Here is a 22,788-nt window from a genome sequence, read left to right on the forward strand (position 1 = left end):
AAGGGTATTTATTAGGTTTCAAATGTTCAAATTATATTTGTGGGTTTTAAAACTGATGGGATTCTCAGTTTGATAAACGTTCACATGTTATCATAATGGCATGGTTGATGATGAAACCAAAATTAGCCTTGCGGGCTCAGATGCATTTCGGGCCGGTTGGCCCTTTGTCAAGGAGCGCTGCAAAAGAATGCACAAATTACGAACTCATCAATAAACAGTGTTCCTTAATAAAATCTCACAAAGTGACATGATTTCCATTGTGATGCATGCAAGTTGGGACAATGTGCAATGTCACGGCTTGGCAGAGGGGTGAAATGATCTGCCATGGGTTACGAGCTGGTGGAAGAAAGGATTAGGGAGTGGCGGTCAGTGAGGAACCGGTTAAGAGAAGCGGGTTTAATAAAAAATCCTATGCGCGTGAGGGGGACTGGGTTAGGTGTTGGAAAGGACGTGTGATTCTGCTGGTGTAAAAAAGCAGTCATAAGGTGCTCGGTGTGTGGGATTACAGTGATTAATACGATGTGCCATAATACAACGGAAACGGAAAAGTGTAAAGGGTTGCCTCGTACCAGACGAGACTTACGTATAAGGTTGCGCGCCCAGGGTTGGGAGCCTGAAAAATAACAAAAAGACGTTAAACGGTGGTTACACGGAAAAAAGATCTGCAGCGTGAGGGCGCTGCCACGCGGTGTTTCGCAAAAGGTGAAACAGACTTACGGTAAAAGTCGATTATCGTCGTTTCGAAGCGGGGTCTTCTCGAGGCGTGTGTGAGGGTTGAGCGGAGTTCAAGAAAAACTCTGTGAAGATACAAACGGGATGCTGCGAAGGTTCCGGTTAAAAAAAAGGGTGTTCCATCGTCCCAGATCCTTTTTTAGAGTCAGGCCCAGACGCAACCGACAACCCAGGCGGGGCAAAAAAAACGACAGGAAAAAGTAATAGAAGACATCCAACCGTCCTCAAGAACCAAACCGAAAGGGAGGAAGAATCGCTAGTCATTAACATTTCAGACACCCAACTTACTGATTACGAAACTAAAGTGCTCCAGAAGGGGATGTCATTCATCCCGACCAGCAACACCAATCTTTTAGAGCTAGAAGTCAGCATATTCAAACTTACTCGGAAATTACGCTTGAGACACTTTTTTGAAAATGTGATGGAACCATCAACCAACACCAAACCAGATTTACTCTTAGGCTTGAGACCATCGAGTACTTACATGCCTCCGTGCAGCCACAAGAGCATAGACACTTTCAAAACGCTAGTAAAGCAAGACATTTCCAAAATAAACTTTCGGAAAACACACACACAAAACCTAACTACCAAAGACAAGGATACCTTAAGGAGGATCGCAAACAACACCTCAATCAAATGCCTGAAAGCCGACAAAGGAGGGGCTCTAGTCATTTTTAACACCACTTTATATGACAAGAGAGTAATGGAACACATCATGGACCCGGACACTTACATGCCATTAAGTGGGAACCCCACTAGCCAATTTAAAGCTGACCTATCTACATTGGTTACAAAAGCTTTCGATGATCACATCATCGATGACAGAACGAAAAGATTCCTGCTAGTGGAACACCCAAGAAGCCCAACCATCACCATGTTGCCAAAGATCCACAAAAACCTAAGAGATCCACCCTTCCGCCCGATTGTCTCCACAAGAGGGTCAATACATGCACCGATCGGCAAATTCATTGATCGATACCTTCAACCGATTGTTACCAACCTCAAGAGCCACATTAAGGATACCACCGAATTTCTCACCAAACTAGCTCAGATATCCATCAGCGAAAATGAACAAATAATCCTATGCACATCTGACGTTAAAAGCCTCTACACCTCCATTCCCCATGGCCGTGGTATTGAGGCAGTGGAGAAAGCCCTATTATATAGTGACATTGCGGAACCACTTCAAACCTTCCTCCTTGAACTGATGATTTTCACTCTATACCACAGCTATTTCTCACACAATCAGCAATGGTATCTACAAATGTCCGGGATGGCAATGGGAAATTGCGCAGCACCGACCTACGCCAACATTTATATGGGTGAATTTGAATCCAACTACATCTATTCTGATAGCAATTGGACAGACAACCTTAAACTCTACGTGCGTTACATTGACGAACTTTTCTTTGTTTGGAAAGACTCACGTGACAACTTAGAAACCGCTCTCAAAGCGTTGAACTGCAAAGATAACCGGATTGAATTGACTTGGAACTTCAGCAGTGAAGAAATAACCTTCCTCGATGTACTTATAAAATCAACCAACCTTGGATTACAAACGGATTTATACCGCAAAAGCACGGATCGCAACAACACACTGCACTACACCAGCTTCCACCAGAATTCCCTAAAGAAACACCTTCCTTTTAGTCAAATGTTGAGGATAAAACGCATCGTATCTGATCCTGTAACCAGTAATCTTCAAATGGAAACTATGGCAAAGAGGTTTTTGAAGAGAGGATACCCCAAAGAGATCATTGATGAAGCCAAGATACATGCAGCTTCCATTCCACGAACAGAAGCCCTGAAAGGCACCGGTAAGAAGACCAACAACAGGACAGTACATGTTAGCAGATACTCCACGTCCAGTCACACATACAGAAGTATCATAATGAGACATTGGAGCATTTTATCCTCAGAACCGGATTTCGGTGACCTATTCAAAGAAACACCCATCTTCGCCTACACCAGAGCGGAGAACATCAAAGAAACTTTATCAAAAAGAATCTTGGACCAACGCACTTACACTGGCACCCGCCCGTGTCACCACTGCAATAATTGTAACAATGTAATCAAAGGAACTTCCATCAACCACCCCATGAGAGGATTCAAAATAAAACTGAAGGTTGACGCTACTTGCGATTCAAGCAATTTGATTTACCTGCTAAAATGTCCATGTGGCATGATTTATGTAGGCAAAACAACCAGGAAGATAAAAATCCGAATGAATGAACACAAATCAAACATCAGAACAAAGAACGTCAAATCCAACATTGCTGTCCACTTTATTGAAGCCAAGCACAACATCGCTCAATTGAAATTCCTTGTCCTAGAAATTGTACCGACAATGGAAGGAAGAGACATGAAGAAAACACTTCTCCAAAGAGAAACATCCTGGATTTATAGACTTCAAGCTATGAAGCCGAATGGTCTTAATGATCGTTTAGAACTAAGCAGCTTTCTATAGTGCCTTCTGGCACATGTCATACGCATTGTTATCTGTATTGGTTCACACTTGTATGTAGAACTGTTTCCTACTAACCCACCATCACATCGAACTTCATCCACCTTACCCCTTTCTCAGATGGCCGCCCTCATCGCGACCATTTCCCCAGTCCGTCTTTGATTTTCTCAGTTGTGGCCACCCCCTTTTTTTTAACCGGAACCTTCCCAGCATCCTGTTTGTATCTTCACTGAGTTTTTCTTGAACTCCGCTCAACCCTCACACACGCCTCGAGAAGACCCCGCTTCGAAACGACGATAATCGACTTTTACCGTAAGTCTGTTTCACCTTTTGCGAAACACCGCGTGGCAGCGCCCTCACGCTGCAGATCTTTTTTCCGTGTAACCACCGTTTAACGTCTTTTTGTTATTTTTCAGGCTCCCAACCCTGGGCGCGCAACCTTATACGTAAGTCTCGTCTGGTACGAGGCAACCCTTTACACTTTTCCTTTTCCGTTGTATTATGGCACATCGTATTAATCACTGTAATCCCACACACCGAGCACCTTATGACCGCTTTTTTACACCAGCAGAATCACACGTCCTTTCCAACACCTAACCCAGTCCCTCTCACGCGCATAGGATTTTTTGTTAAACCCGCTTCTCTTAACCGGTTCCTCACTGACCGCCACTCCCTAATCCTTTCTTCCACCAGCTCGTAACCCATGGCCGATCATTTCACCCCTCTGCCAAGCATGACATTGCACATTGTCCCAACTTGCATGCATCACAATGGAAATCATGTCACTTTGTGAGATTTTATTAAGGAACACTGTTTATTGATGAGTTCGTAATTTCTGCATTCTTTTGCAGCGCTCCTTGACAAAGGGCCAACCGGCCCGAAATGCATCGGAGCCCGCAAGGCTAATTTTGGTTTCATCATCAACCACGCATTATGATAACATGTGAACGTTTATCAAATTGAGAATCCATCAGTTTAAAACCCACAAATATAATTTGAACATTTGAAACCTAATAAATACCCTTTAAACATATGTACTGGGAGTCGGACGTTTAATTACGACGAACCACGACAGAGTGCCCACTTGCAGGGATGCATTTACACTTGTGGTAATGCACTCAACCCCATAACAGTTTCTTTGGCGTACTCGGACAGTTACGTCACCTGCTGGAGCACCTGAAAATTATTTGAATCTCAATATCGCTTTATAAACACTCCTCCAGTAACTTTGGCTGTGCGCCGTGCCCACTAAACCTCTAATATCTACCTTCTGGGACTTGTGCCAGAGTTTCTTTGTGTCAAGATGAGGCCTCTTTCAGTCTCTTTCTCTTAACCTCTGAAAGAGGATGGCTCCCCAGTTAGTCCTAAAGTCATCCCCTACAATACGAATTTTCAGTCAAACAAAAGGTGGACAGAAGCTTCTGAGCAAAGAGCAAACAGCTAAGCAGACAATTGAGCAGGTGACTCATGCACACTAGGACCCCCATGAACACAGAGGAGAAAGAAGGAATCATTATTGATGGAAAATAGGCATACCAGAGGAGTAGGTATAGTCCAGAGTGACTCGCATCAGGTATGGTGCCAAAGCAAAGGATCAAGCAGGATACCACAGAAGCTGGCATTGTCGAGGCTGGCTCTCTTCAGGTAGATAGTCAAAGCCACAGATGAAGCAAAATACCATAGGAGAAGCCATAGGCCAGGCTGACTCACTTCGGGTCGGCAGCCAAAACAAAGGATGAAGAAAGATACCAGAGCCGCCATACTCCAAACAGACTCACTTTAGGTAAGCAGCCAGAGCCATGGATGAAACAAAACAACAGAGGAGCCGGGAAAGTCCAGAATGACTCACGTCAGGTAGGCACCAAAGTAAAGGATGAAGCAAGATATCAGAGTAGCCAGCATAGTTCAGACAGACTCACTTCAGGTAGGCACCAAAGTAAAGGATGAAGCAAGATATCAGAGGAGCCCTGAAAGTCCAAACTGACTCACTTCAGGTAGGCACCGAAGTAAAGAACGAAGCAAGATATCAGAGGAGCCAGCATAGTACATACAGACTCACTTGAGGTGAGCAGCCATAGGCATGGATGAAACAAGATACTAGAGGAGCCGGGAAAGTCCAGACTGACTCACTTCAGGTAGGCACCAAAGTAAAGGATGAAGCAAGATATCAGAGTAGCCAGCATAGTCCAGACAGACTCACTTCAGGTAGGCACCAAAGTAAAGGATGAAGCAAGATATCAGAGGAGCCCTGAAAGTCCAAATTGACTCACTTCAGGTAGGCACCGAAGTAAAGGATGAAGCAAGATATCAGAGGAGCCAGCATAGTCCAGACAGACTCACTTCAGGTAAGCAGCCATAGGCATGGATGAAACAAGATACCAGAGGAGACGGGAAAGTACAGACTGACTCACTTCAGGTAGGCACCAAAGTAAAGGATGAAGCAAGATATCAGAGGAGCCCTGAAAGTCCAAACTGACTCACTTCAGGTAGGCACCGAAGTAAAGAACGAAGCAAGATATCAGAGGAGCCAGCATAGTACATACAGACTCACTTGAGGTGAGCAGTCATAGGCATGGATGAAACAAGATACCAGAGGAGGCGGGAAAGTACAGACTGACTTACTTCAGGTAGGCACCAAAGTAAAGGATGAAGCAAGATATCAGAGTAGCCAGCATAGTCCAGACAGACTCACTTCAGGTAGGCACCAAAGTAAAGGATGAAGCAAGATATCAGAGGAGCCCTGAAAGTCCAAACTGACTCACTTCAGGTAGGCACCGAAGTAAAGGATGAAGCAAGATATCAGAGGAGCCAGCATAGTCCAGACAGACTCACTTCAGGTAAGCAGCCATAGGCATGGATGAAACAAGATACCAGAGGAGGCGGGAAAGTACAGACTGACTCACTTCAGGTAGGCACCAAAGTAAAGGATGAAGCAAGATATCAGAGGAGCCCTGAAAGTCCAAACTGACTCACTTCAGATAGGCACCGGAGTAAAGGATGAAGCAAGATATCAGAGGAGCCAGCATAGTACATACAGACTCACTTGAGGTGAGCAGTCATAGGCATGGATGAAACAAGATACCAGAGGAGGCGGGAAAGTACCGACTGACTCACTTCAGGTAGACACCAAAGTAAAGGATGAAGCAATATACCAAGGGATCCGGGAAGGTCCAGACTGACTCACATCAGGTAGGCACTAAAGTAAAGGATAAAGCAATATACCAAAAGAGTCCGTAAAGTCCAGACTGACTCACTTCAGGTAGGCACCCAAAGCAAATGATTTTTTATTTATTTATTTTATTTTGAAAGTTTTATATAGCACGAACAAGACCCTTGCGGATATCAGAGCGCTTTACAAATTCAGGGATAAGAAAAACAAGCAAATGTTTAACAATCTTTTTGTACACAGAGTAGCTGTAGGTTATAAATGGATAACAAAATGGGATAGGTAAAAGAAGGAGCATAGTAGATCAGACAAGACAAGAAGTAAAAGTATAAGTGAAGAGTCTAAAAAAAAAAATCCAAAGTAAATGTTCAGGAGAATTTAGCCATGAGGATAGCTTTTACTTCCTTCTTGAAAAATGCAGTGGAGGAGATAAGTCTGGTTTCTGGAGGGAGTGCATTCCAGATCGGGGTGCCATTCCTGAAAAGGAGCGTTTATAAGTTTTTTCCTTCCGGAATCTTTGAGGTTTCAGAAGAAGATTTTTTATGCTTCTAGTGGCTCTTGAGCCACCTGAGATTGTCAGCTTCTGAGTAAGGTAGCTAGGCGAGTTGTGGTGTACAGCCCTGTGTGTCATGCAGGCGATTTTTAGATGGATTCTAGCTTCATAAGGCAGCCAGTTCAGTGATTTTAAGTCAGGTGAAATGTGTGAGCGTTTTTTTGATCCAGTGATAAGTCTCGCTGCAGCGTTCAAAGAGGCTCTTAGGGGTACAGTTGTTGATAGGGGGAGTCCGCAGAGGGCGACGCTTCAATAGTCTATCCGAGGAATGACTAGGCCTTGTACTGCAGTTTGGAAGTCCTTAGCTGGCAGGAAGGGTTTAAGTTTCCTCAAAGTATTGATTTGGAAATTAGCTCCCTTAGTTGACTTGCTGATATGATGTTGCATATTGAGATTGGCATCAAGGGTTATGCCTAAGGATTTCGCAGAGTCCACGATGGTCGGTTGGACATTGAGTGCAGTTAGGTGTTTAAGCCAGGTTTGAGTGGTAGAGATTTTAGCGGGGGTAAAATGAGAAGGAACTCAGGGCCAGATGTAGGTCAGTCGGTAACGGCCGAAAATCGGTATTTTCGGCCGTTACCGACCGGTATATGGGTTACAGGTATGTAGGGGGCATTATTTTAACGAATCGGTAAAATTACCGATTCGGTACTTTTACCGATTCGGTAAAATAAAAATTCGGTAAATTTACCGATTCTGAGGCACCGAGATGTAGGTGGGACTCTTCAGAGTCCCAGAGGCCTTACAGAATCGGTATTTTACCATCAAATCCAATTTGATGGTAAAATACCGATTCCGGTGTGCATGCACATGTGTGCATGCACACCTATGCCATGTGACAGGCAGACCTGCCCTTAGGGCATGTATGCCTGCCACATGGCACCCGAGCCTGTTTTGGGGGTGCCAGAGGGTGTCAAAGTGACACCCCCTGCACCCTTGTGCAAATCGGTATTTTCCGATTCGGTAAATACCGAATCGGTAATGCCCATTCATTCCTATGGGCTTCAAAGCCCATAGGAATGAATGGGCATTACCGATTCGGTATTTACCGAATCGGTAAATACCGAATTCTTCAGAATCGGTATTCCAGAACATCTGGAATACCTACATATCCACCCCTTAGATTTACCGATTTTTAATTACCAAATCGGTAAAATTCGGTAATTAAAAATCGGTAAATCTATTTTACCTACATCTGGGCCTCAGTTTTCAAAGCATTAAGCTTGAGGTGATTCTCGGCCAGCCACGTCTGGGTGTTCCTAAGCGTTGAATTGAGAAGTTTGATATCTTTGGGGGATTGTATTTTGAGGTAGAGTTGGGTGTCGTCAGCGTACATGTGAAAGTGTACATTAGATGCTTGCAGCAAAGTGGTGAGTGGCTCCATGACTAGGTTGAACAATGTTGGGGATAAGGAAGATCCTTGTGGGACGCCTAATGTTACAGGAATAGGTGAGGACATCGAGTTGTTGCTCTTGAATTTCTGAGACCGGTTATACAGAAAGGTGGTAAACCACTTAAGTACAGTCCCTGATAGACCCATTCTGATATTTAACAGCTCGAGTAAGTTCTCGTGTTAGACGGTGTCAAAGGCTGATGAGAGATCAAGTAGGATGAGGAGGCAGGTATCGTTCTGATCTAAGATTTGGAGGGCGTCATCAATTATGTGTGTCATGGCTGTTTGCGTACTGTGTCCTGCGTCCTGTCCTGTGGCCTGATTGATGAGGGTTGAGGAGGTCAAACTGCTCAATGTGTTTTGTCAATTGAAGTTATACACATTTTTCCAGCAGTTTGGCCAGGGTGGGAATATTGGAAATAGTACGGTAATTGTTTAGGTCAGTAGGGTCTGCTGTGGGTTTCTTGAGTATAGGCGAAACTTGTCCCACTTTGAGGGAGTCGGGGATGAGTCCTTGTTGAAGTGAACTGTTAATAATTTTGGTCCATAGTGGGAGGAGCAGTGGGATAAAGTCCTTTACAGCGTTAGCAGGAAGGGGGTCAGTGAGGTGATTAGAAGGTTTCAAAGTACTGATCAGTTTGCCAATTGTTTCTTCTGAGTAGGTGTCAAAGGACGACCATGTGGCATTGTTTTTTGGTTCAGGGGGTGTTATGCTGTGGGGGATAGAGTAAAGGCTTAGGTCATTGAGGAGATCATTCCTGATGCTGTCTGTCTTTAGATTAAAGAAAGCAGAGAATTTTTCACAAGACGGTATAACGCTTGTTGTGCTATGTGATTGTTGGGGTTGTTCCTTGGATTGTGTTTTGATTAGCTCAAACAGTTTTCTTGGCCGGTTTTTTGCTTGGTCGAGCTGGTGGCTAAAGAAATCTGATTTTGAGCGTTTGATTTTCCTAAAGTAGGCGTTTCTCTTTTTCTTAAGAGCTTTAAGGTGCAAAGCCGAGGGGGCTGATCTCCAGTTGCTCTCTGCCAGTCGCATGGCTCGTCTATCTTCGTTGAGCCTACCATCGTACCAAGGTTTAGAGTTCTTAGCGGAGACTCTCTTAAGTTGCAAGGGGCGACCTCATTGATTATTGAGGACATAGAGTTAAGGTAATGGTCGGTGAGAGCTTGAACGTCTGAGGCACCAGTAGGGGGAAGGAGAAGATTGCAGCTGGGGGAAGGTAATGAGTTGGGGTTGAATTTCTTCAGGTCTCTTTTCCAGACCTTAGGTTTGGTGGATTGAACCGGGTTGAGTTTAACATTTTCATTGATGAAGAATGTGATAATGTGGTGTTCAGACCAGTCACAGGGTTGGATTGACCCAAGTTGGGTAGAATCCTCTTTGGAGATGAGTAGGTCGAGGATAGAGCCTTTGTCATGAGTGGGGCTGTTGCAGATTTGGGTGAGGTCAAGAGCGTTGAGGAAGTTTTTGAGACTATTTACCAACGCGTCATTATGGTCATTCCAATGGAGGTTGAAGTCACCAAGGAATATTTGAGTGTTTTGACGACCGGAGTTGGTTGTGATCGTGTCCATGAGTTGTTGGGTGAAGGTGAGGCTGTCCCCAGGTGGATGGTAAATAATGTGTAGAGAGCATACAGGTTTGCCCTCGCTGATGACATCGAGGCAGATGTATTCACAGGAGGTAAGTGTAGGGCAAGTGGTTCTAGTAACTGAGAGGTTGCTCCTGTTAATGCATGCGATTCCACCGCCTGTCTTGCCAGTCCTGTCCAGTCTAATGATGTGATAATTGGGGGGAACTAGAATATCAATGATTGGCGCTGAAGATTCTGTTAACCAGGTGTCAGTGAGAATGATCAGGTCAAGGTCCAGTGCTTTGATGAGGTCAGCTATGTCGGAGGGGTGTATAGGGGCAGATCTGCAGTTGAGTAGTGTGCACTTGAGCTGTGGGGTGATAATGGAGGAAGAGGTTTCTAGAGTGAGGGGGACTTTTTTAAGGTTATTGGGGACGGAGCTTCTATTGTTGTGAGTGGGGGGCCTAAGGGGGTTGGAGTGAATAGTGGGGATGGAAAGGTATGTGGTGGCTATGTGGTTCAGGAGAACGGGGTCATAGGAGCGAAGGAGGGAGCGTATGTCGTATTCCGAGAGTGGATTGATGGTACGTCGAGTGCGGGTGGAGGAATTACGAGCGGGGATTGAGGTCCAGTGTGGGGAGTTTTGTGTGAGAGAGTGAGTAGGATGGGTGAGGGACTTGTTAGGAGAGGAAGTAGTGGTGGGTAAGGGGTGTCTGGGTTGCATAGAGAGTAACTCTTTGAAGGTGTGAAGGTCCTCTTTGATTTGGAGGAGGGTGGACATAATCTTGTCCAGCGTGGAATTAGGAATGGTGTTGTAGTTGGGGATGGAAGCTGAGGGTAAATAAGTGTCAAGGGTACTGGAGTGGGGGGAGGGGTGTGGTGGGATTAGTGAGGGGGTTGGTGGGATTAGTGAGGGGGTTGGTGGGATTAGTGAGGGGGTTGGTGGTAGGAGGGGGAGGGAAGTTGGGGGAGGAGTGTGGGCTAGGGGTGACGGGGTGCAAATGTGATAGTGGGGTCTGAGAATGGGAGGGGAGAAGGTCCTGGAAAGGGTAAAAGATCCTGTTGTGGGGTGGGGGAGTGGTGTTGAGGGAGGAGCCAGCATAGTACAGACCGACTCACTTCAGGTAGGCACCCAAAGCAAATGATGAAGAAAGATAACAGAGGAGCCATCATAGTACAGCTGACTCACTTCAGGTAGGCACCCAAAGCAAATGATGAAGAAAGATAACAGAGGAGTCAGCATAGTACAGACTGACTCACTTTAAGTAGGCACCAAAAGCAAAGGATGAAGGAAGACACCAGAGGAGTCGGCATTCTCCAGACTGACTCACTTCAGGTAGGAAACCAAAGCCATGGATGAAGTCTGACACCAGTGGAGCTGGCAAAGTCCAGGCTGACTCACTACTGTTTAGGTACCCAAAGTAAAGGATGAAACAAGATAATGTCACAGTGCTTCTAATGTAAGTAGTGACAGACAAATATGTTTGTACTGAGATCATATTCAAACATTACATTATTTACAGAAGTTCACGGAAAATTGCTTTCAGAGTTTGTACTCAGAGAAGTTCTCTTGTATGGACAATACCTACCTAGGAAAGCACAGGGGTATGTTTTTAAAAAATCTGGACACATGTGGTATACGTATAATAGGAAGCAGAAGATGAAGGCATGCCAGAGATAATGCACCCACCTAATTTTGACCAGCACAGAGGGTAATAAAGTAGGTACCATCTTTGCTGATAGTAGAGTCTTAGCAGAGTCTAGGTGATGGAAACAAACAAAAAGAGAAAACATACCAACATACTCTAGTAATAAGTAAATTCGGCATTCAACAGACATCTCAGTGACTACTTTCTCAATGGGGATTCATTTCACCAAGTCTACAGAGTCCATTATAGGTGGAAAGGTGGTTGGAGGGGTATGTTGAAGAGATGGGGATCGGAGAGAATTGTGTGTGGGATGATAAAGCAGCTCAGAGCTGGACTTATGTGTACTTTGAGTACCAGGAGGTAAATAGAGTGCAGTACTCATTGAAGTGGTGTGGTGGTTGGGCGGTGTAACCTGAAGAGGAAGAGAGCTGGAATGGAAGAAGTACATTGGAGGAGTAAAGGTGTGGAAGAAGATGTCATATGAAGAGTGACAAGGTGGAGAGAATGCGTTTACAAAAAGGATGGAAAGATATAGATCGGTACAGTGAAGGAGACAGTTGGAGGAGAGAGTTATTTATAATAGTGGTGAAGACGTAGACTGCGGAGATGGAGAGGGATATATGAAAGGAATGGGCGGTAAATAAAGGGACAGGGACAGGGAAGTGGCAGCAAGTGGCATATAAAAGGGACAGGAAAGCAGTATATTGAAGGGATGACTTTGTAGAGGTTCTCAAAGAGATGGGGGTACAGTATGAACTACATAAACATGGTGTGTAGAGCAAGAGCAGGTATACCTCTGCAGATGGTTGTTAAGGTACTCTTGAAATGTTACTTGTCGATAAGGACTCCTTACCTAGTGTTTCCAGCTCCCAAAGCAATATGCCGAAGGACCACACCTCGCTCTGAAAATAGTATGCTCGATCCCGAAAATATTCAGGTGGGTACCACCGCAGGGGTACTTCAAACTGTTGGAAGAGAAGAAAGACGTGAGCCCTTAACATCTAAGTGTTAGAAACACAAAACACAAAGAGCAGGAATGGAGCCCGGGACTAACTTGCGCTCCAAATGTCCCTGTGCAATCATGTCCCTATGTGATCACAGGAGCTACGCAGTCTCAACCTTTGCTTTTTGCTCCACCGTTGCTTCCCTGTGGATCCCAACTCTTGAGAGGAATTACTTCCTTTAGTGATACGGTCTTCCTCGAAGAGCCTCATTGTTCAATCCTTTGCCTAAAACATTCATGAATTGAGAGTAAAATAAATAGATACTAGCTGCTGTAATGGGTGATTGGGTGTAGTAAGTACTACATTATTTAATTCATATAAGCATGAAAGTTCAAGTTACTCAGTATAAAAAGTATTGTACTCCTACAGCCTGATATACAAACGAGGAGTCTCACACCAGTGCCTTTTTTTTGCACACCAGCCAGACTCAAGCCCACATACATTATGGGATGCAACTGATGTGGAATGCAGCCACACTGTAAATACCCATTCACAGGGCCTCTCAAACCCCCCAGTTTGTTTATTTATGAAGAAGGAGTCCTCTGTCAGACACTATGAATGACGGCGAATGAAGGGACAGTAGACTTACATTGGCATTCACTGAGTGCCGATATTTCCTAAAACACCCCCCTACATTTAAAAGGATAGGGGCTCCTTTCAAAAATAGTAGTTGCCATTCAAAGAATTACATCGTGAGTAGCATGCAGTGCTCCCCCGGACCACTATCTGGGACCCTTGATACTAAGCACACACATTCACAAGATGGAAGCTGTCCCAAGGGGATAGCTTCCACATTTCAAATGTGGTGCCATCCCATTTAGGAAGCGGATATCAGATGAGTTTGTAATTGCAATTGCAGTTGCAAAACCATTGATACATTCCATTGTGGGTTGGCAGAAGAAGGTGGGTGTTCCTTTCATGCATCCTCCTCCTAACAAATCACGTAGGACATTTTGAGAGCCAGAAAGTATTTAGCGACTCACAATTGTCCTGTGTATTTAGCGACTTGAATTCTTGCTGTCCAAAGCCAATAAAGAAGCAATTTGCAGGATTTGCGTCTTTAAAAATGCTTAGTATATGAGGCCCCTCCTTCTCCAGGTTTGTAGGATACCCTGTCACAGGACACAGGACTGGAGCATTTTTTGCATGGACTGAATCAAGTTAAAAGAGTGCCTGCACCCACTCGTGATCACCTCAAGGCTGCTCCTCCTCCATCTTTCATTCCCCAGGAAGCCACTAGTTTGTTATCTGTCAGGACCTTCACCTTCAGCTTTACATTGAACTAGTTCTTCTCTTGTCTTGTAGCCAACATGAACAACATGGAAAACTATTCTCTTACAGCTGGCATAGTCCCTGGCTAATTAAAAAACACAATCAGCTCGATTAAAAAACACAACAGCATCACCTCTATGACTGGCCATCTACCAATCTATGTGCCCAGAAATCGCCTGAAAGAGTAATCACAAACCTACAATAGAATGTGAAACAATATGACCTGTTACATGTCCTTCAAATCAGAATTCTGAACCTTGAGAATGATGGCTTCTGCCTTTCTTTAGAAGAGCTCCTAATCAGCACTGATGAATGCCAACAAGATGCACTTTTCATTTTTCCTTTTGTTGTGATCTATGACATTGTAGACCATGCTATATTTGTTATCCAGACTGAAAGACTGGTTAGATGTATCCTGAAGGGCCCTGTTTTGGATTAATTTTCAACTCTGTGATCATACCTTGCAAGTATGCATTTGATTGACACATTCCTCCCTTGAATGTCACTAGGATCTTCCTTCATGGCTTCTTTGTTCGGTTATTTTGTTAAATTCAGTTAGTACCAGCTCCTTTGTCATGACATCTAAATCTACATCCGCATAGAAAATGATGCCATGGGCCAGCCACTAACACTTTAGACAACATTGGATGGGGAGCACTTACTTTGTCTAAATGGAGGAAAAACTAATACCCTAACTCTAGCAGGGGTAGACACTGCCTCACTTCTTTTTAACTGGCCCATTTGTCAAGTGGCTTCCACTGAGTCTCAAAAAGTAAAGACAGCATATCTGAACAACTGCTTCTCATTCCACGTACCCACCAGACAACTTTGCTCCACCTAACTTGCCCCTGCCACCGTGCTACGGATTCACAAGACCAGAGCCAGAAGAAGATCCGTCTCCAACCTCGCCGCCAAGACCTGGAACACCCTGCTCCTCCACTCCAGGCAATCCCCGTCACTGAGGATCTCAAGACCTGGCTCTTCGACTGAACCTCCATGCCCAGACGGGTCATCAGCCCCCCTCAGCGGCTTGAGACACTCACAGGCGAGTAGCTGCATTATACAAAATCCTGTTGATTGATTGATTGACTCAGAGGATCATCTTCAAAAACAATTTCTCATTTGCCCCTCTAATCTCTGCACTAGTTAAGAGTCTCAATACGCAGCACTACATGATCCTAAGAATCGCCAACTCCTGCAAACCAGTTGACTGATCAATATGAAGGGATGTCTTGTCATGGGGTGACTAGACTACTGCAATGTGAGCTACCCCCCACCAGCACCAACACCAGAGGCCAGGCCCTGCGGCTAACCCCACATTATGCACGGCCAATGGCTGTACATGGCGGGGGTTGGCTGAATGTGGGGGGTGGAATGGACACAGGGCCTGAGTTGAAGTCAGGCGCTGCCGCCAACCCCACACCCGCATGTTTAAAGGCTGTGTGTGGCGTGGATTAGGTTGTACATATGGTAATAAAATATTACTTTACATTAAACAAAAACTAGAAATTCACTGAAAATACCAAAGGTTAAAGTGATGTTATAGTTCGGAATTGTAATTATATCTTACTTTACGTTAAAAAAATGACCACACTCACAACGTGGTCTGTAACAGCATTAATATATTACTGATGACAACTGAACCAACATCATTAATGAAAAAACTGTGTAAGTGCATTTGGGATTCCAGTACCCTTTTTCTCGACCCCGCTTAATGGATCACCCCAAAACCTTTCATAAAGATGCTAAACAAAAAAATTGACTTTTTTGGACAGTTTTGGGAACATTAATCATACAACACAAACGGTATTAGCAAGCCAAAAATCAAAGGTTACAGCTATGTAATAGTTAGGCTCAGGTTTTACTCGTACAAAACCAGTTAAATTCAGCAGTTACAGTTAGCTGAGCTAACTATAACTCGCACCCCCCGGAATGCACTTCACGACCTCACATATTACATCACTCATAACATGGTCAATGGCATCACTGATGACATCTCAAATGACATTACTGGTGACATCATCCAGTGACTTTGAGCATTAAAAAAAAGTTTATCAGTGTTAAATCAGTCAGTTGGTGTCTAAGTGGCTGTATGGGTGTGTGAGTGGGTACATGAGTGACTGTATTGCTGAGTGATTGGTTGTCTGCATACCTGTATGGTTGTCTGAGTGTCTGTGTGGGTGGGTGAGGGAGTGTGAGACTGCCTGTATGAGTGTCAGTGGCTGCATGGGTTAGTGAGTGCGTGTGTGAGGTGGGCTATATGGGCGAATGAATGTGTGCATGGCTGTGTGAGTGCATAAGTGGATGTGTCAGTGGTATATGGGTGAGTAACTGGTATGTACAAGGCAGTATAGGTGAGTGATGGGGTATATGAGTGACTGTATCGTGAGCAGCTGAATGTGAGAGTGGCTGTATTGGTAAGTGAGTGCTTGTGTCAGTGACTGTATAGGTGAGAGAGTACGTGTTGGTATCTGTATGAGTAAGTGAGTGGGTGTGTGTGTCTGTATGGGTGAGTTAAGTGGCTGTGTGATTGACTGTATGGGTGAGTGAATAGGTGTGTGAGTAGCTCTATGGGTGACAGACTCGATGTATGAGTGGATATGTCAGTGGCTGTATTAGTGACTGAGTGGTTGTTTGAGTGGCTGTATGGGTTAGTGAGCATATGTGTGCATAGATCTATGAATCAGTGAGTGGCTGTGTAAGTACTGGTATGGGCCTGTAAATAAGGTTTGTGAATGGTTGTGTGGTAGTGGGTGTATGAAAGGTTCTATGGGGTGAGAGTGGGTGAGTCAGTGATTCTCTGGCTGATGTCATCAGTAATGTCAAATGTCATCTGAGATGTCATCAGTGATGTCACCGATCATGTCATGAGGTATTTAATATGTGAGGTCATAAGCAGTACATTGCATGGTGGTGCGAGTTATAGTTAGCTCAGCTAACTATAACTGCTGAACTTCACTGGTTTTGTATGAGTGAAACCTGAGCCTAACTATAATGTCCCTGTAACCTTTGTTTTTTTAGTGAACTTCTAAGTTGTAAAAATCTAATTTCCTAACTATAACGTCCCTGTAACCTTTGTTTTTTTTGTGTGAATTGCTACGGTTTTTTAAATGCTAATTCCTACCTATAACGTCCCTGTAACCTTTGTTTTTTTTCAGTGAATTTCTATGTTTTTTTAAAGTAGTAGTCAAGTTTACAGAGTGGGGGAGAAAGTGGGCAAGGCCTCTGACTAGGTCTCAGGAATCCCGCTGTGTAGGACGTACAGGCGGTACCAGGAGGGCTTCTTGGCCCCCAAGGTTCCTCAGGAGTAAAGTAGACTTTATCTCCTAACCAGTAGTGTGCCAGGAGCCACGTTTGCAGAGTGGTGGAGAAAGGGGGCATGGCCTCCGAAGACCTATTAGGAATCCCACTGCGTGGGACTTACTGGAGGTAACAGGAGGGGTAGTTGCAACCCCCCCCAGGATGTCTTGAGGGCCAACTACCTCTCCTGTTACCTCCATCAAGTGCTGCACAGCAGGATTGCTGAGAGGTTGTCGAAAGTCATGCCCCCTTTCTCCATCACTCTGCAAACGCATGTCCTGGGGCACTACTATGAGGGGATGAAGTCCCCTTGGCTATTGAGGGTTCTTGGGGGCCAACTACCCCTCCTGCCACCTGCTGTAAGTCATAGACAGTGGGTTTGTTGAGAGGTTTTTGGTGGCTACCTCTCCTTTCTCCACCACTCTGCAAACACGCCTCCTGGTGCACTACTAGTTGGCAATGTAGTTCCCTAGGCTCCTTGGGGGCCAACCACCCCTCCTGTTACCTCCAGTTAGACTCACATAGCTGGATTACTGAGACGTCATCAGAGGCCATGCCCCTTTTCTCCTCCAATCTGCAAACGTGCCTCCTGTTGCACTATTGGCTGGTGGAAGAAGTCTACTTTAGTCCTGAGGCCCTCAGGAGAAAAGTGGAATTAATTCCTCGACCTGCAGTGAGCCAGGGGGCACGTTTGCAGAGTGGTGGAGAAAGGGGGCATAGCCTCCAAGTCCTGTCAGCTGTCCCACTGTCTGGGACTTTCTGTATGTAACAGAAGGGGTTCCTGGACCCCACTGACCCTCAGCACCCAAGGGGACTTCATGCCCCATCCCCCACTGTGCCAGGAGGCGCATTTTCAGAGTGGTGGTGCAGGGACCGTATCCCCAGGAGACTTACCAGTCTTTTTCTCCTTTTTTTGCTTATATTTTTTTAAGGGAGGGTGTCCTTTTTGGCCCACAAGGACCCCAGGGCCTTGCCTTTTTTCAAAGGGTGAGGGGGGGCACGTGGCCTCCTCCCCAGGTCGATTTCGGCGCTAGGGATCCCACTTCACGGGGCCTGGAATTATTTGTATTATAAAATTTATAGGGAGCGGCCGAGTGGGCCTGCTCTAAGGCAAATTTTGTCCCTATCCTACGGGGCCCGGTTTCTTTCTAAGTAGTGGGAGAGCTACCCCGCGGTCTCCCTCCTGGCCCGATTTCAGCCCCAGGACCCCATGCCCCGGGGTGCAGACTGTAGTGGGGGTCCTTGCGAGCTCCCTGTGGGAGCTGGCATTGCTTTTACACATAATCAGCTGCTAACATGCAGCTCCCTGTGTGTAAAAGCAAATTGTACTCTGTTTTGAGCAAGCAAGAGCAAAATGCTCTTACTTGCTCAAAGCGGAGCACTGTATGCTATAGCTTGACCGGAGCGGTGCTCCCACCAAGCCATAGCAAACTGCAATGTTCCAGGATTGGGCACCACAGAACATTGCTGGAGCCAGCCCTGGAGGGTGGCAGCCCCCAGGGCCTTTTAGGGCTCTATGGGAGGGGGGGGGGCAAGCAGCCCCACTCCTTTGTTCAAATTTCCCCCGGGCAGGAGTTGGTCCCCTGCATATATATGATTTGAGCCCCGGGGAGGTGAGGGTCCCCAAGGCTGCAGGGGGGCTAGCGGGTCCCCCACATTTCTATTAGTGATTACCCCAGTGAGGTGGTGGTCCGTGGGGCTGGAGACCTGCAACAGACCCCTGTATATATATATATATATATATATATATATATATATATATATATATATATATATATATATATATATATATATATATATATATGATTTGAGACTCGGGGAGGTGGTGATCCCCAGGACTGTGGTCGAGTCTAGCGGGCCTCCTGTATTTCTATTAGTGATTGCCCCGGGAAGGTCGTGGTCACTGGGGCTGGGGGGGCAGCGCCTGCCCAGCATTTCTAATGATTGTTTATTGCCTCTGGGAGGTGGCAGTGCTCGAGGCTTGAGGGGGGGCCTAGTGAACCCCCTGCATTTCCATTAATGATTGCCCCGAAAATGTTGCGGTCCCCGGGGCTGCGGGGAGGCCATACTGGTCTCCCCCGCATTCATTTTAATCAATAGCCCCAGGGAGATGGCGGTCCCAGGTGCTGCGGGCGGCTGTGCGGGACCCCCATATCAGTTTACACATGTTTGCCCTGGTAAGGTGGCGGTCCCCGGGGCGCTGTGGGTGCCATATGGGCAGCCCCCGCATTACTATAAAAACTACACCCGGGACCTGGCCCACCCGGTGGTTTATTACTACAGAGGAGCGGGATCCCGCATTTCATTTTTAAACATTTTCTGGGCAGGATTCGTGGATCCAGTGCGACTCCCACCAAATTCTCTTTTAAAAAAATGCTTTTTTGCTCCTGCGGATTCCCTGAGGGACTCCTCCAAGAGGACAAGGGGGCCAGGGTGTTTCAACCTTGCCCCCCTTTTCTTTTTAAATTTTTTTTTTCCTGTGACTGGGTTCAATTGAATTACAAGATGGCTATCAACACTTCCTGGTTTGAAGTGTTGGAAGCCAATCAGATCTCAGCATGTGAACTCGACGGGTCGCGGATCCTCTGCATCCAGAGTTGAATATCATAAAAACCTTAAAATAACTCTACAACTACTAAACGGATTAACACCAACTCACAAAAAGGCACTTCCTTGGACCAATATCTACATTCCTTCCAAATGTGGTGAAATTCCATTCAGCAGGAGGGGTTGTAGCCATGTCTAAAGGTCGTATGGCAATTAACAAGGGAAAAGTGCACTTTTAAGCCCCCCTGGTTCTCGCCCCCACTTGATAGATCACCCCAAAACTTTCAAAATAGCAGCTGAAGTGAGTGTCTTAACAGTGTTCAAACTTTCGTCAAGATTTGTCAAATGGCACCAGAGTTACTGGCAAATGAAAAAACGCTCTTCCTATGGAAATTGGGTCAGAACTATCTACTGGCAAGCGCCAGTAGGTTATATATATATATATATATATATATATATATATATATATATATATATATATATATATATATATATATATAAATATATATATATATATATATATGTATATATGTATATATATATATATATATCATCATCATCAAATACTCTATTCTGTATTTTACAACCATAAAAGTACGCAGCAAACATAACAAATATACATAAAACAAAGCGTAACTATAGGTATCTCCATGAGGCCTTATAAAACATGTCACAGATTCAAACCAGAGAATGGCCTTTGAAAGGGTAAAAAGTCCTTCATTTATAAAGAGTTAAAAAGAGAGGCATATTTAAAAAGGAACAATAGCCTTAAAATCCAATCATATTATCATCTATAAAAATGAGCCTTAAAAAAAAAGTATGATCGTTATATCCAAAACCAATAAAGTTAAAGGGTTCAAAAAGGCAGTCAAAATTCGCCGCGTTATTAGATAAAAACACTGGCCTCTATTCTATCCAGAATTTCAGACCAATGCTTTCGTTCTAATGCACCACTTCCAGTATAAGTATTTTGAAACTGCAAAGACAATAGCCTGACTGGATTCAGTGCACAGTAGAAGTAGAGCGCCCGATGCTGCAGCGATCCGAGTTGCATATATAGTGGGATAATCCAGCCTAGACTAGGGTGCACATATGATGGACAAAAGAATATAAAGCGTGCTAGAGATTCCTCTGCCTTCTGACATGATGGACATGTAGTAGTCACAGTACCACTTGTGTTACATTTTGCTCAGAGCGTCTGTAGTGGGAGAGTGCAATAGTGAAATATAAGGTATTGCTCTTAGCAGCTATTGGGGTTATATAATCTAGGAGAGGCTCAAAGGTCATATCAATCTTGAAATCTAAAAATATATCCGCGAGGGATCCCTCAGAGACGCGTCTGATTTCTTCAGCCCATGTATATTCTCAAAAGGTCTTTTTGAGGGATGTCTTTGATAATTACTTTGAAACAGGGCATAAAGACCAAAATTCACCACAGCCTATCTTATGCAGCATATGTTTGACAACAGAGAGCCATTTGATATTGCTAGACTTATTATGCGAAGCTACGCCCTGAAAAGAAAGGTAGTAGCCCTCCAACGCTGCAGTATATCTAAGTCTTCTCAAAAATAGCAAAGGTCTGAGTTGGGCTTTATGACAAATGGACTTGAGGCCCAGGTAACGTCTGAGGGGAATCAATGGGGTATTTTTTGGCAGATGCGTGAGGGCTCTTATAAAGGTATTCTTAGCCATCCCCAATGTGGTCAGATAAGATTTGCCCCACACTTCAGCCCCATAAAATGCACTTTCCCTATAGACTTTCAGAGCGGGAGATCTCTGACTATCTTGAGAGGCCTGATGCATTTTTAAGATGGATGCTACAGGCTGGATAAGGTACAGATGACCGGCAAGGCCCAGGACATTGATTTGGTGAGATTGATCCCCAGGCAAGTACAACTTGCTGGCACCATCTAGTGGTCTGTCCTCCGGAAAAATAGAACTTCTAAAAGACTTATGTGACCATAACTGTAGTCTTCTTATGATTGATCACCAGTCCAGGATCACCACAAAAAGGGAGCGAGTTTGTTGATTAAGCAATGCAGACCTCTCTGGGTTTTTGATATTAATAGGGTGTGGTCTGAAGATATCAGGGGCCTCATTTATGAGGCCTTGCGTCAGTTTTGCGCTTCCAATGCGTCACTTTTTGTGACGCATTGGAGGCGTAAAACATGCCTCCTGTTGCGCACTGTTTACAAAGTGACGCATCTAAGCATATGCGTCACTTTGCAAACCCCTGCGCTACATCATACCTGCGTCAGGTATAATGTATGCAGGGGGGGCTTTCCCCCGCAAAAAGCCTCATAGAAGTGACGCAGTGAAATCTATGAGATTTCACTGCGTCACTTCTAGGACGCTGTTACGTCAAAATCTTGCGCCTGCCTCACAGCAGGCGTAAGACTGACGCAGGCCCTTTCACATGGGGCTTGCCCCATGTGAAACAACACATTGCTGGAGTTGCGTCACTTTTGTGACACACTCCAGCGATGCATCACTTTTGCGCTTACAGATACGTCAGAAATACTGACGTATCTGTAACTCCTTGCGACATGATGCGTCATACATTAAATATGATGCATCAGGTATGTCGCAAGGAGTGCGCACTGAGAAGTGACGCATCACTGGTTTCACGCAGGGATGCGTCATTTCTCATAAATGAGGCCCCCGGAGGGGAACCTTAGTGCCTGCTAATCAGAGTGCATCATTCATATTATCTTCAAGGTGAAGTGCCACATCGTTTAAGTACAGAGAGAATAGGGTTGAGGCAAGGAAACATCTTTGAAGGACTCCATTATGAATGGGTCTCTGATCCGTGAGTTCCCCACCCCGAATATATATATATTATTCACAAATATATATATATATATATATATATATATATATATATATATATATATATATATATATATATACATACATATATATATATATATATATATATATATACATAACATACCAATACCCTTTGAGGCATAGAGTGATGCATAAATTATGCAAAAAAGAAGGAGAGGACTCTGGCTAGTTCTCCAGTTTAGGTGGAAAGCAGCTCCTGTTAGAGCACTCTCAACACCAGCGACACTCTAGATCTGCTCACCTCAAATGTCTGTTTTCTATCAAAGTTTTTAAGCATAGGATTA

General features: G+C 44.8%; 1 protein-coding gene across 1 annotated transcript in view; it reads right to left on the bottom strand.

Annotated features, from left to right (window-relative positions):
* The window catches only part of LOC144824560 (fibroblast growth factor receptor homolog 1-like), a 251,805-nt gene that overhangs the window by 10,083 nt on the left and 218,934 nt on the right, over positions 1–22,788 (bottom strand). Inside the window, exons 9-10 of the mRNA XM_078683619.1 lie at positions 12,385–12,496; positions 1,961–2,134 (exon numbers count right to left, since the gene is read on the bottom strand). Of these exons, the coding sequence (XP_078539745.1) occupies positions 2,106–2,134; positions 12,385–12,496 (141 nt within the window). The 3' untranslated portion in view covers positions 1,961–2,105. The remainder of the gene's footprint in view (positions 1–1,960; positions 2,135–12,384; positions 12,497–22,788) is intronic.

This window comes from Lissotriton helveticus, chromosome 3_1 (genome assembly GCF_964261635.1).
Source record: "Lissotriton helveticus chromosome 3_1, aLisHel1.1, whole genome shotgun sequence".
Taxonomy (NCBI): Eukaryota; Metazoa; Chordata; class Amphibia; order Caudata; family Salamandridae; genus Lissotriton; species Lissotriton helveticus.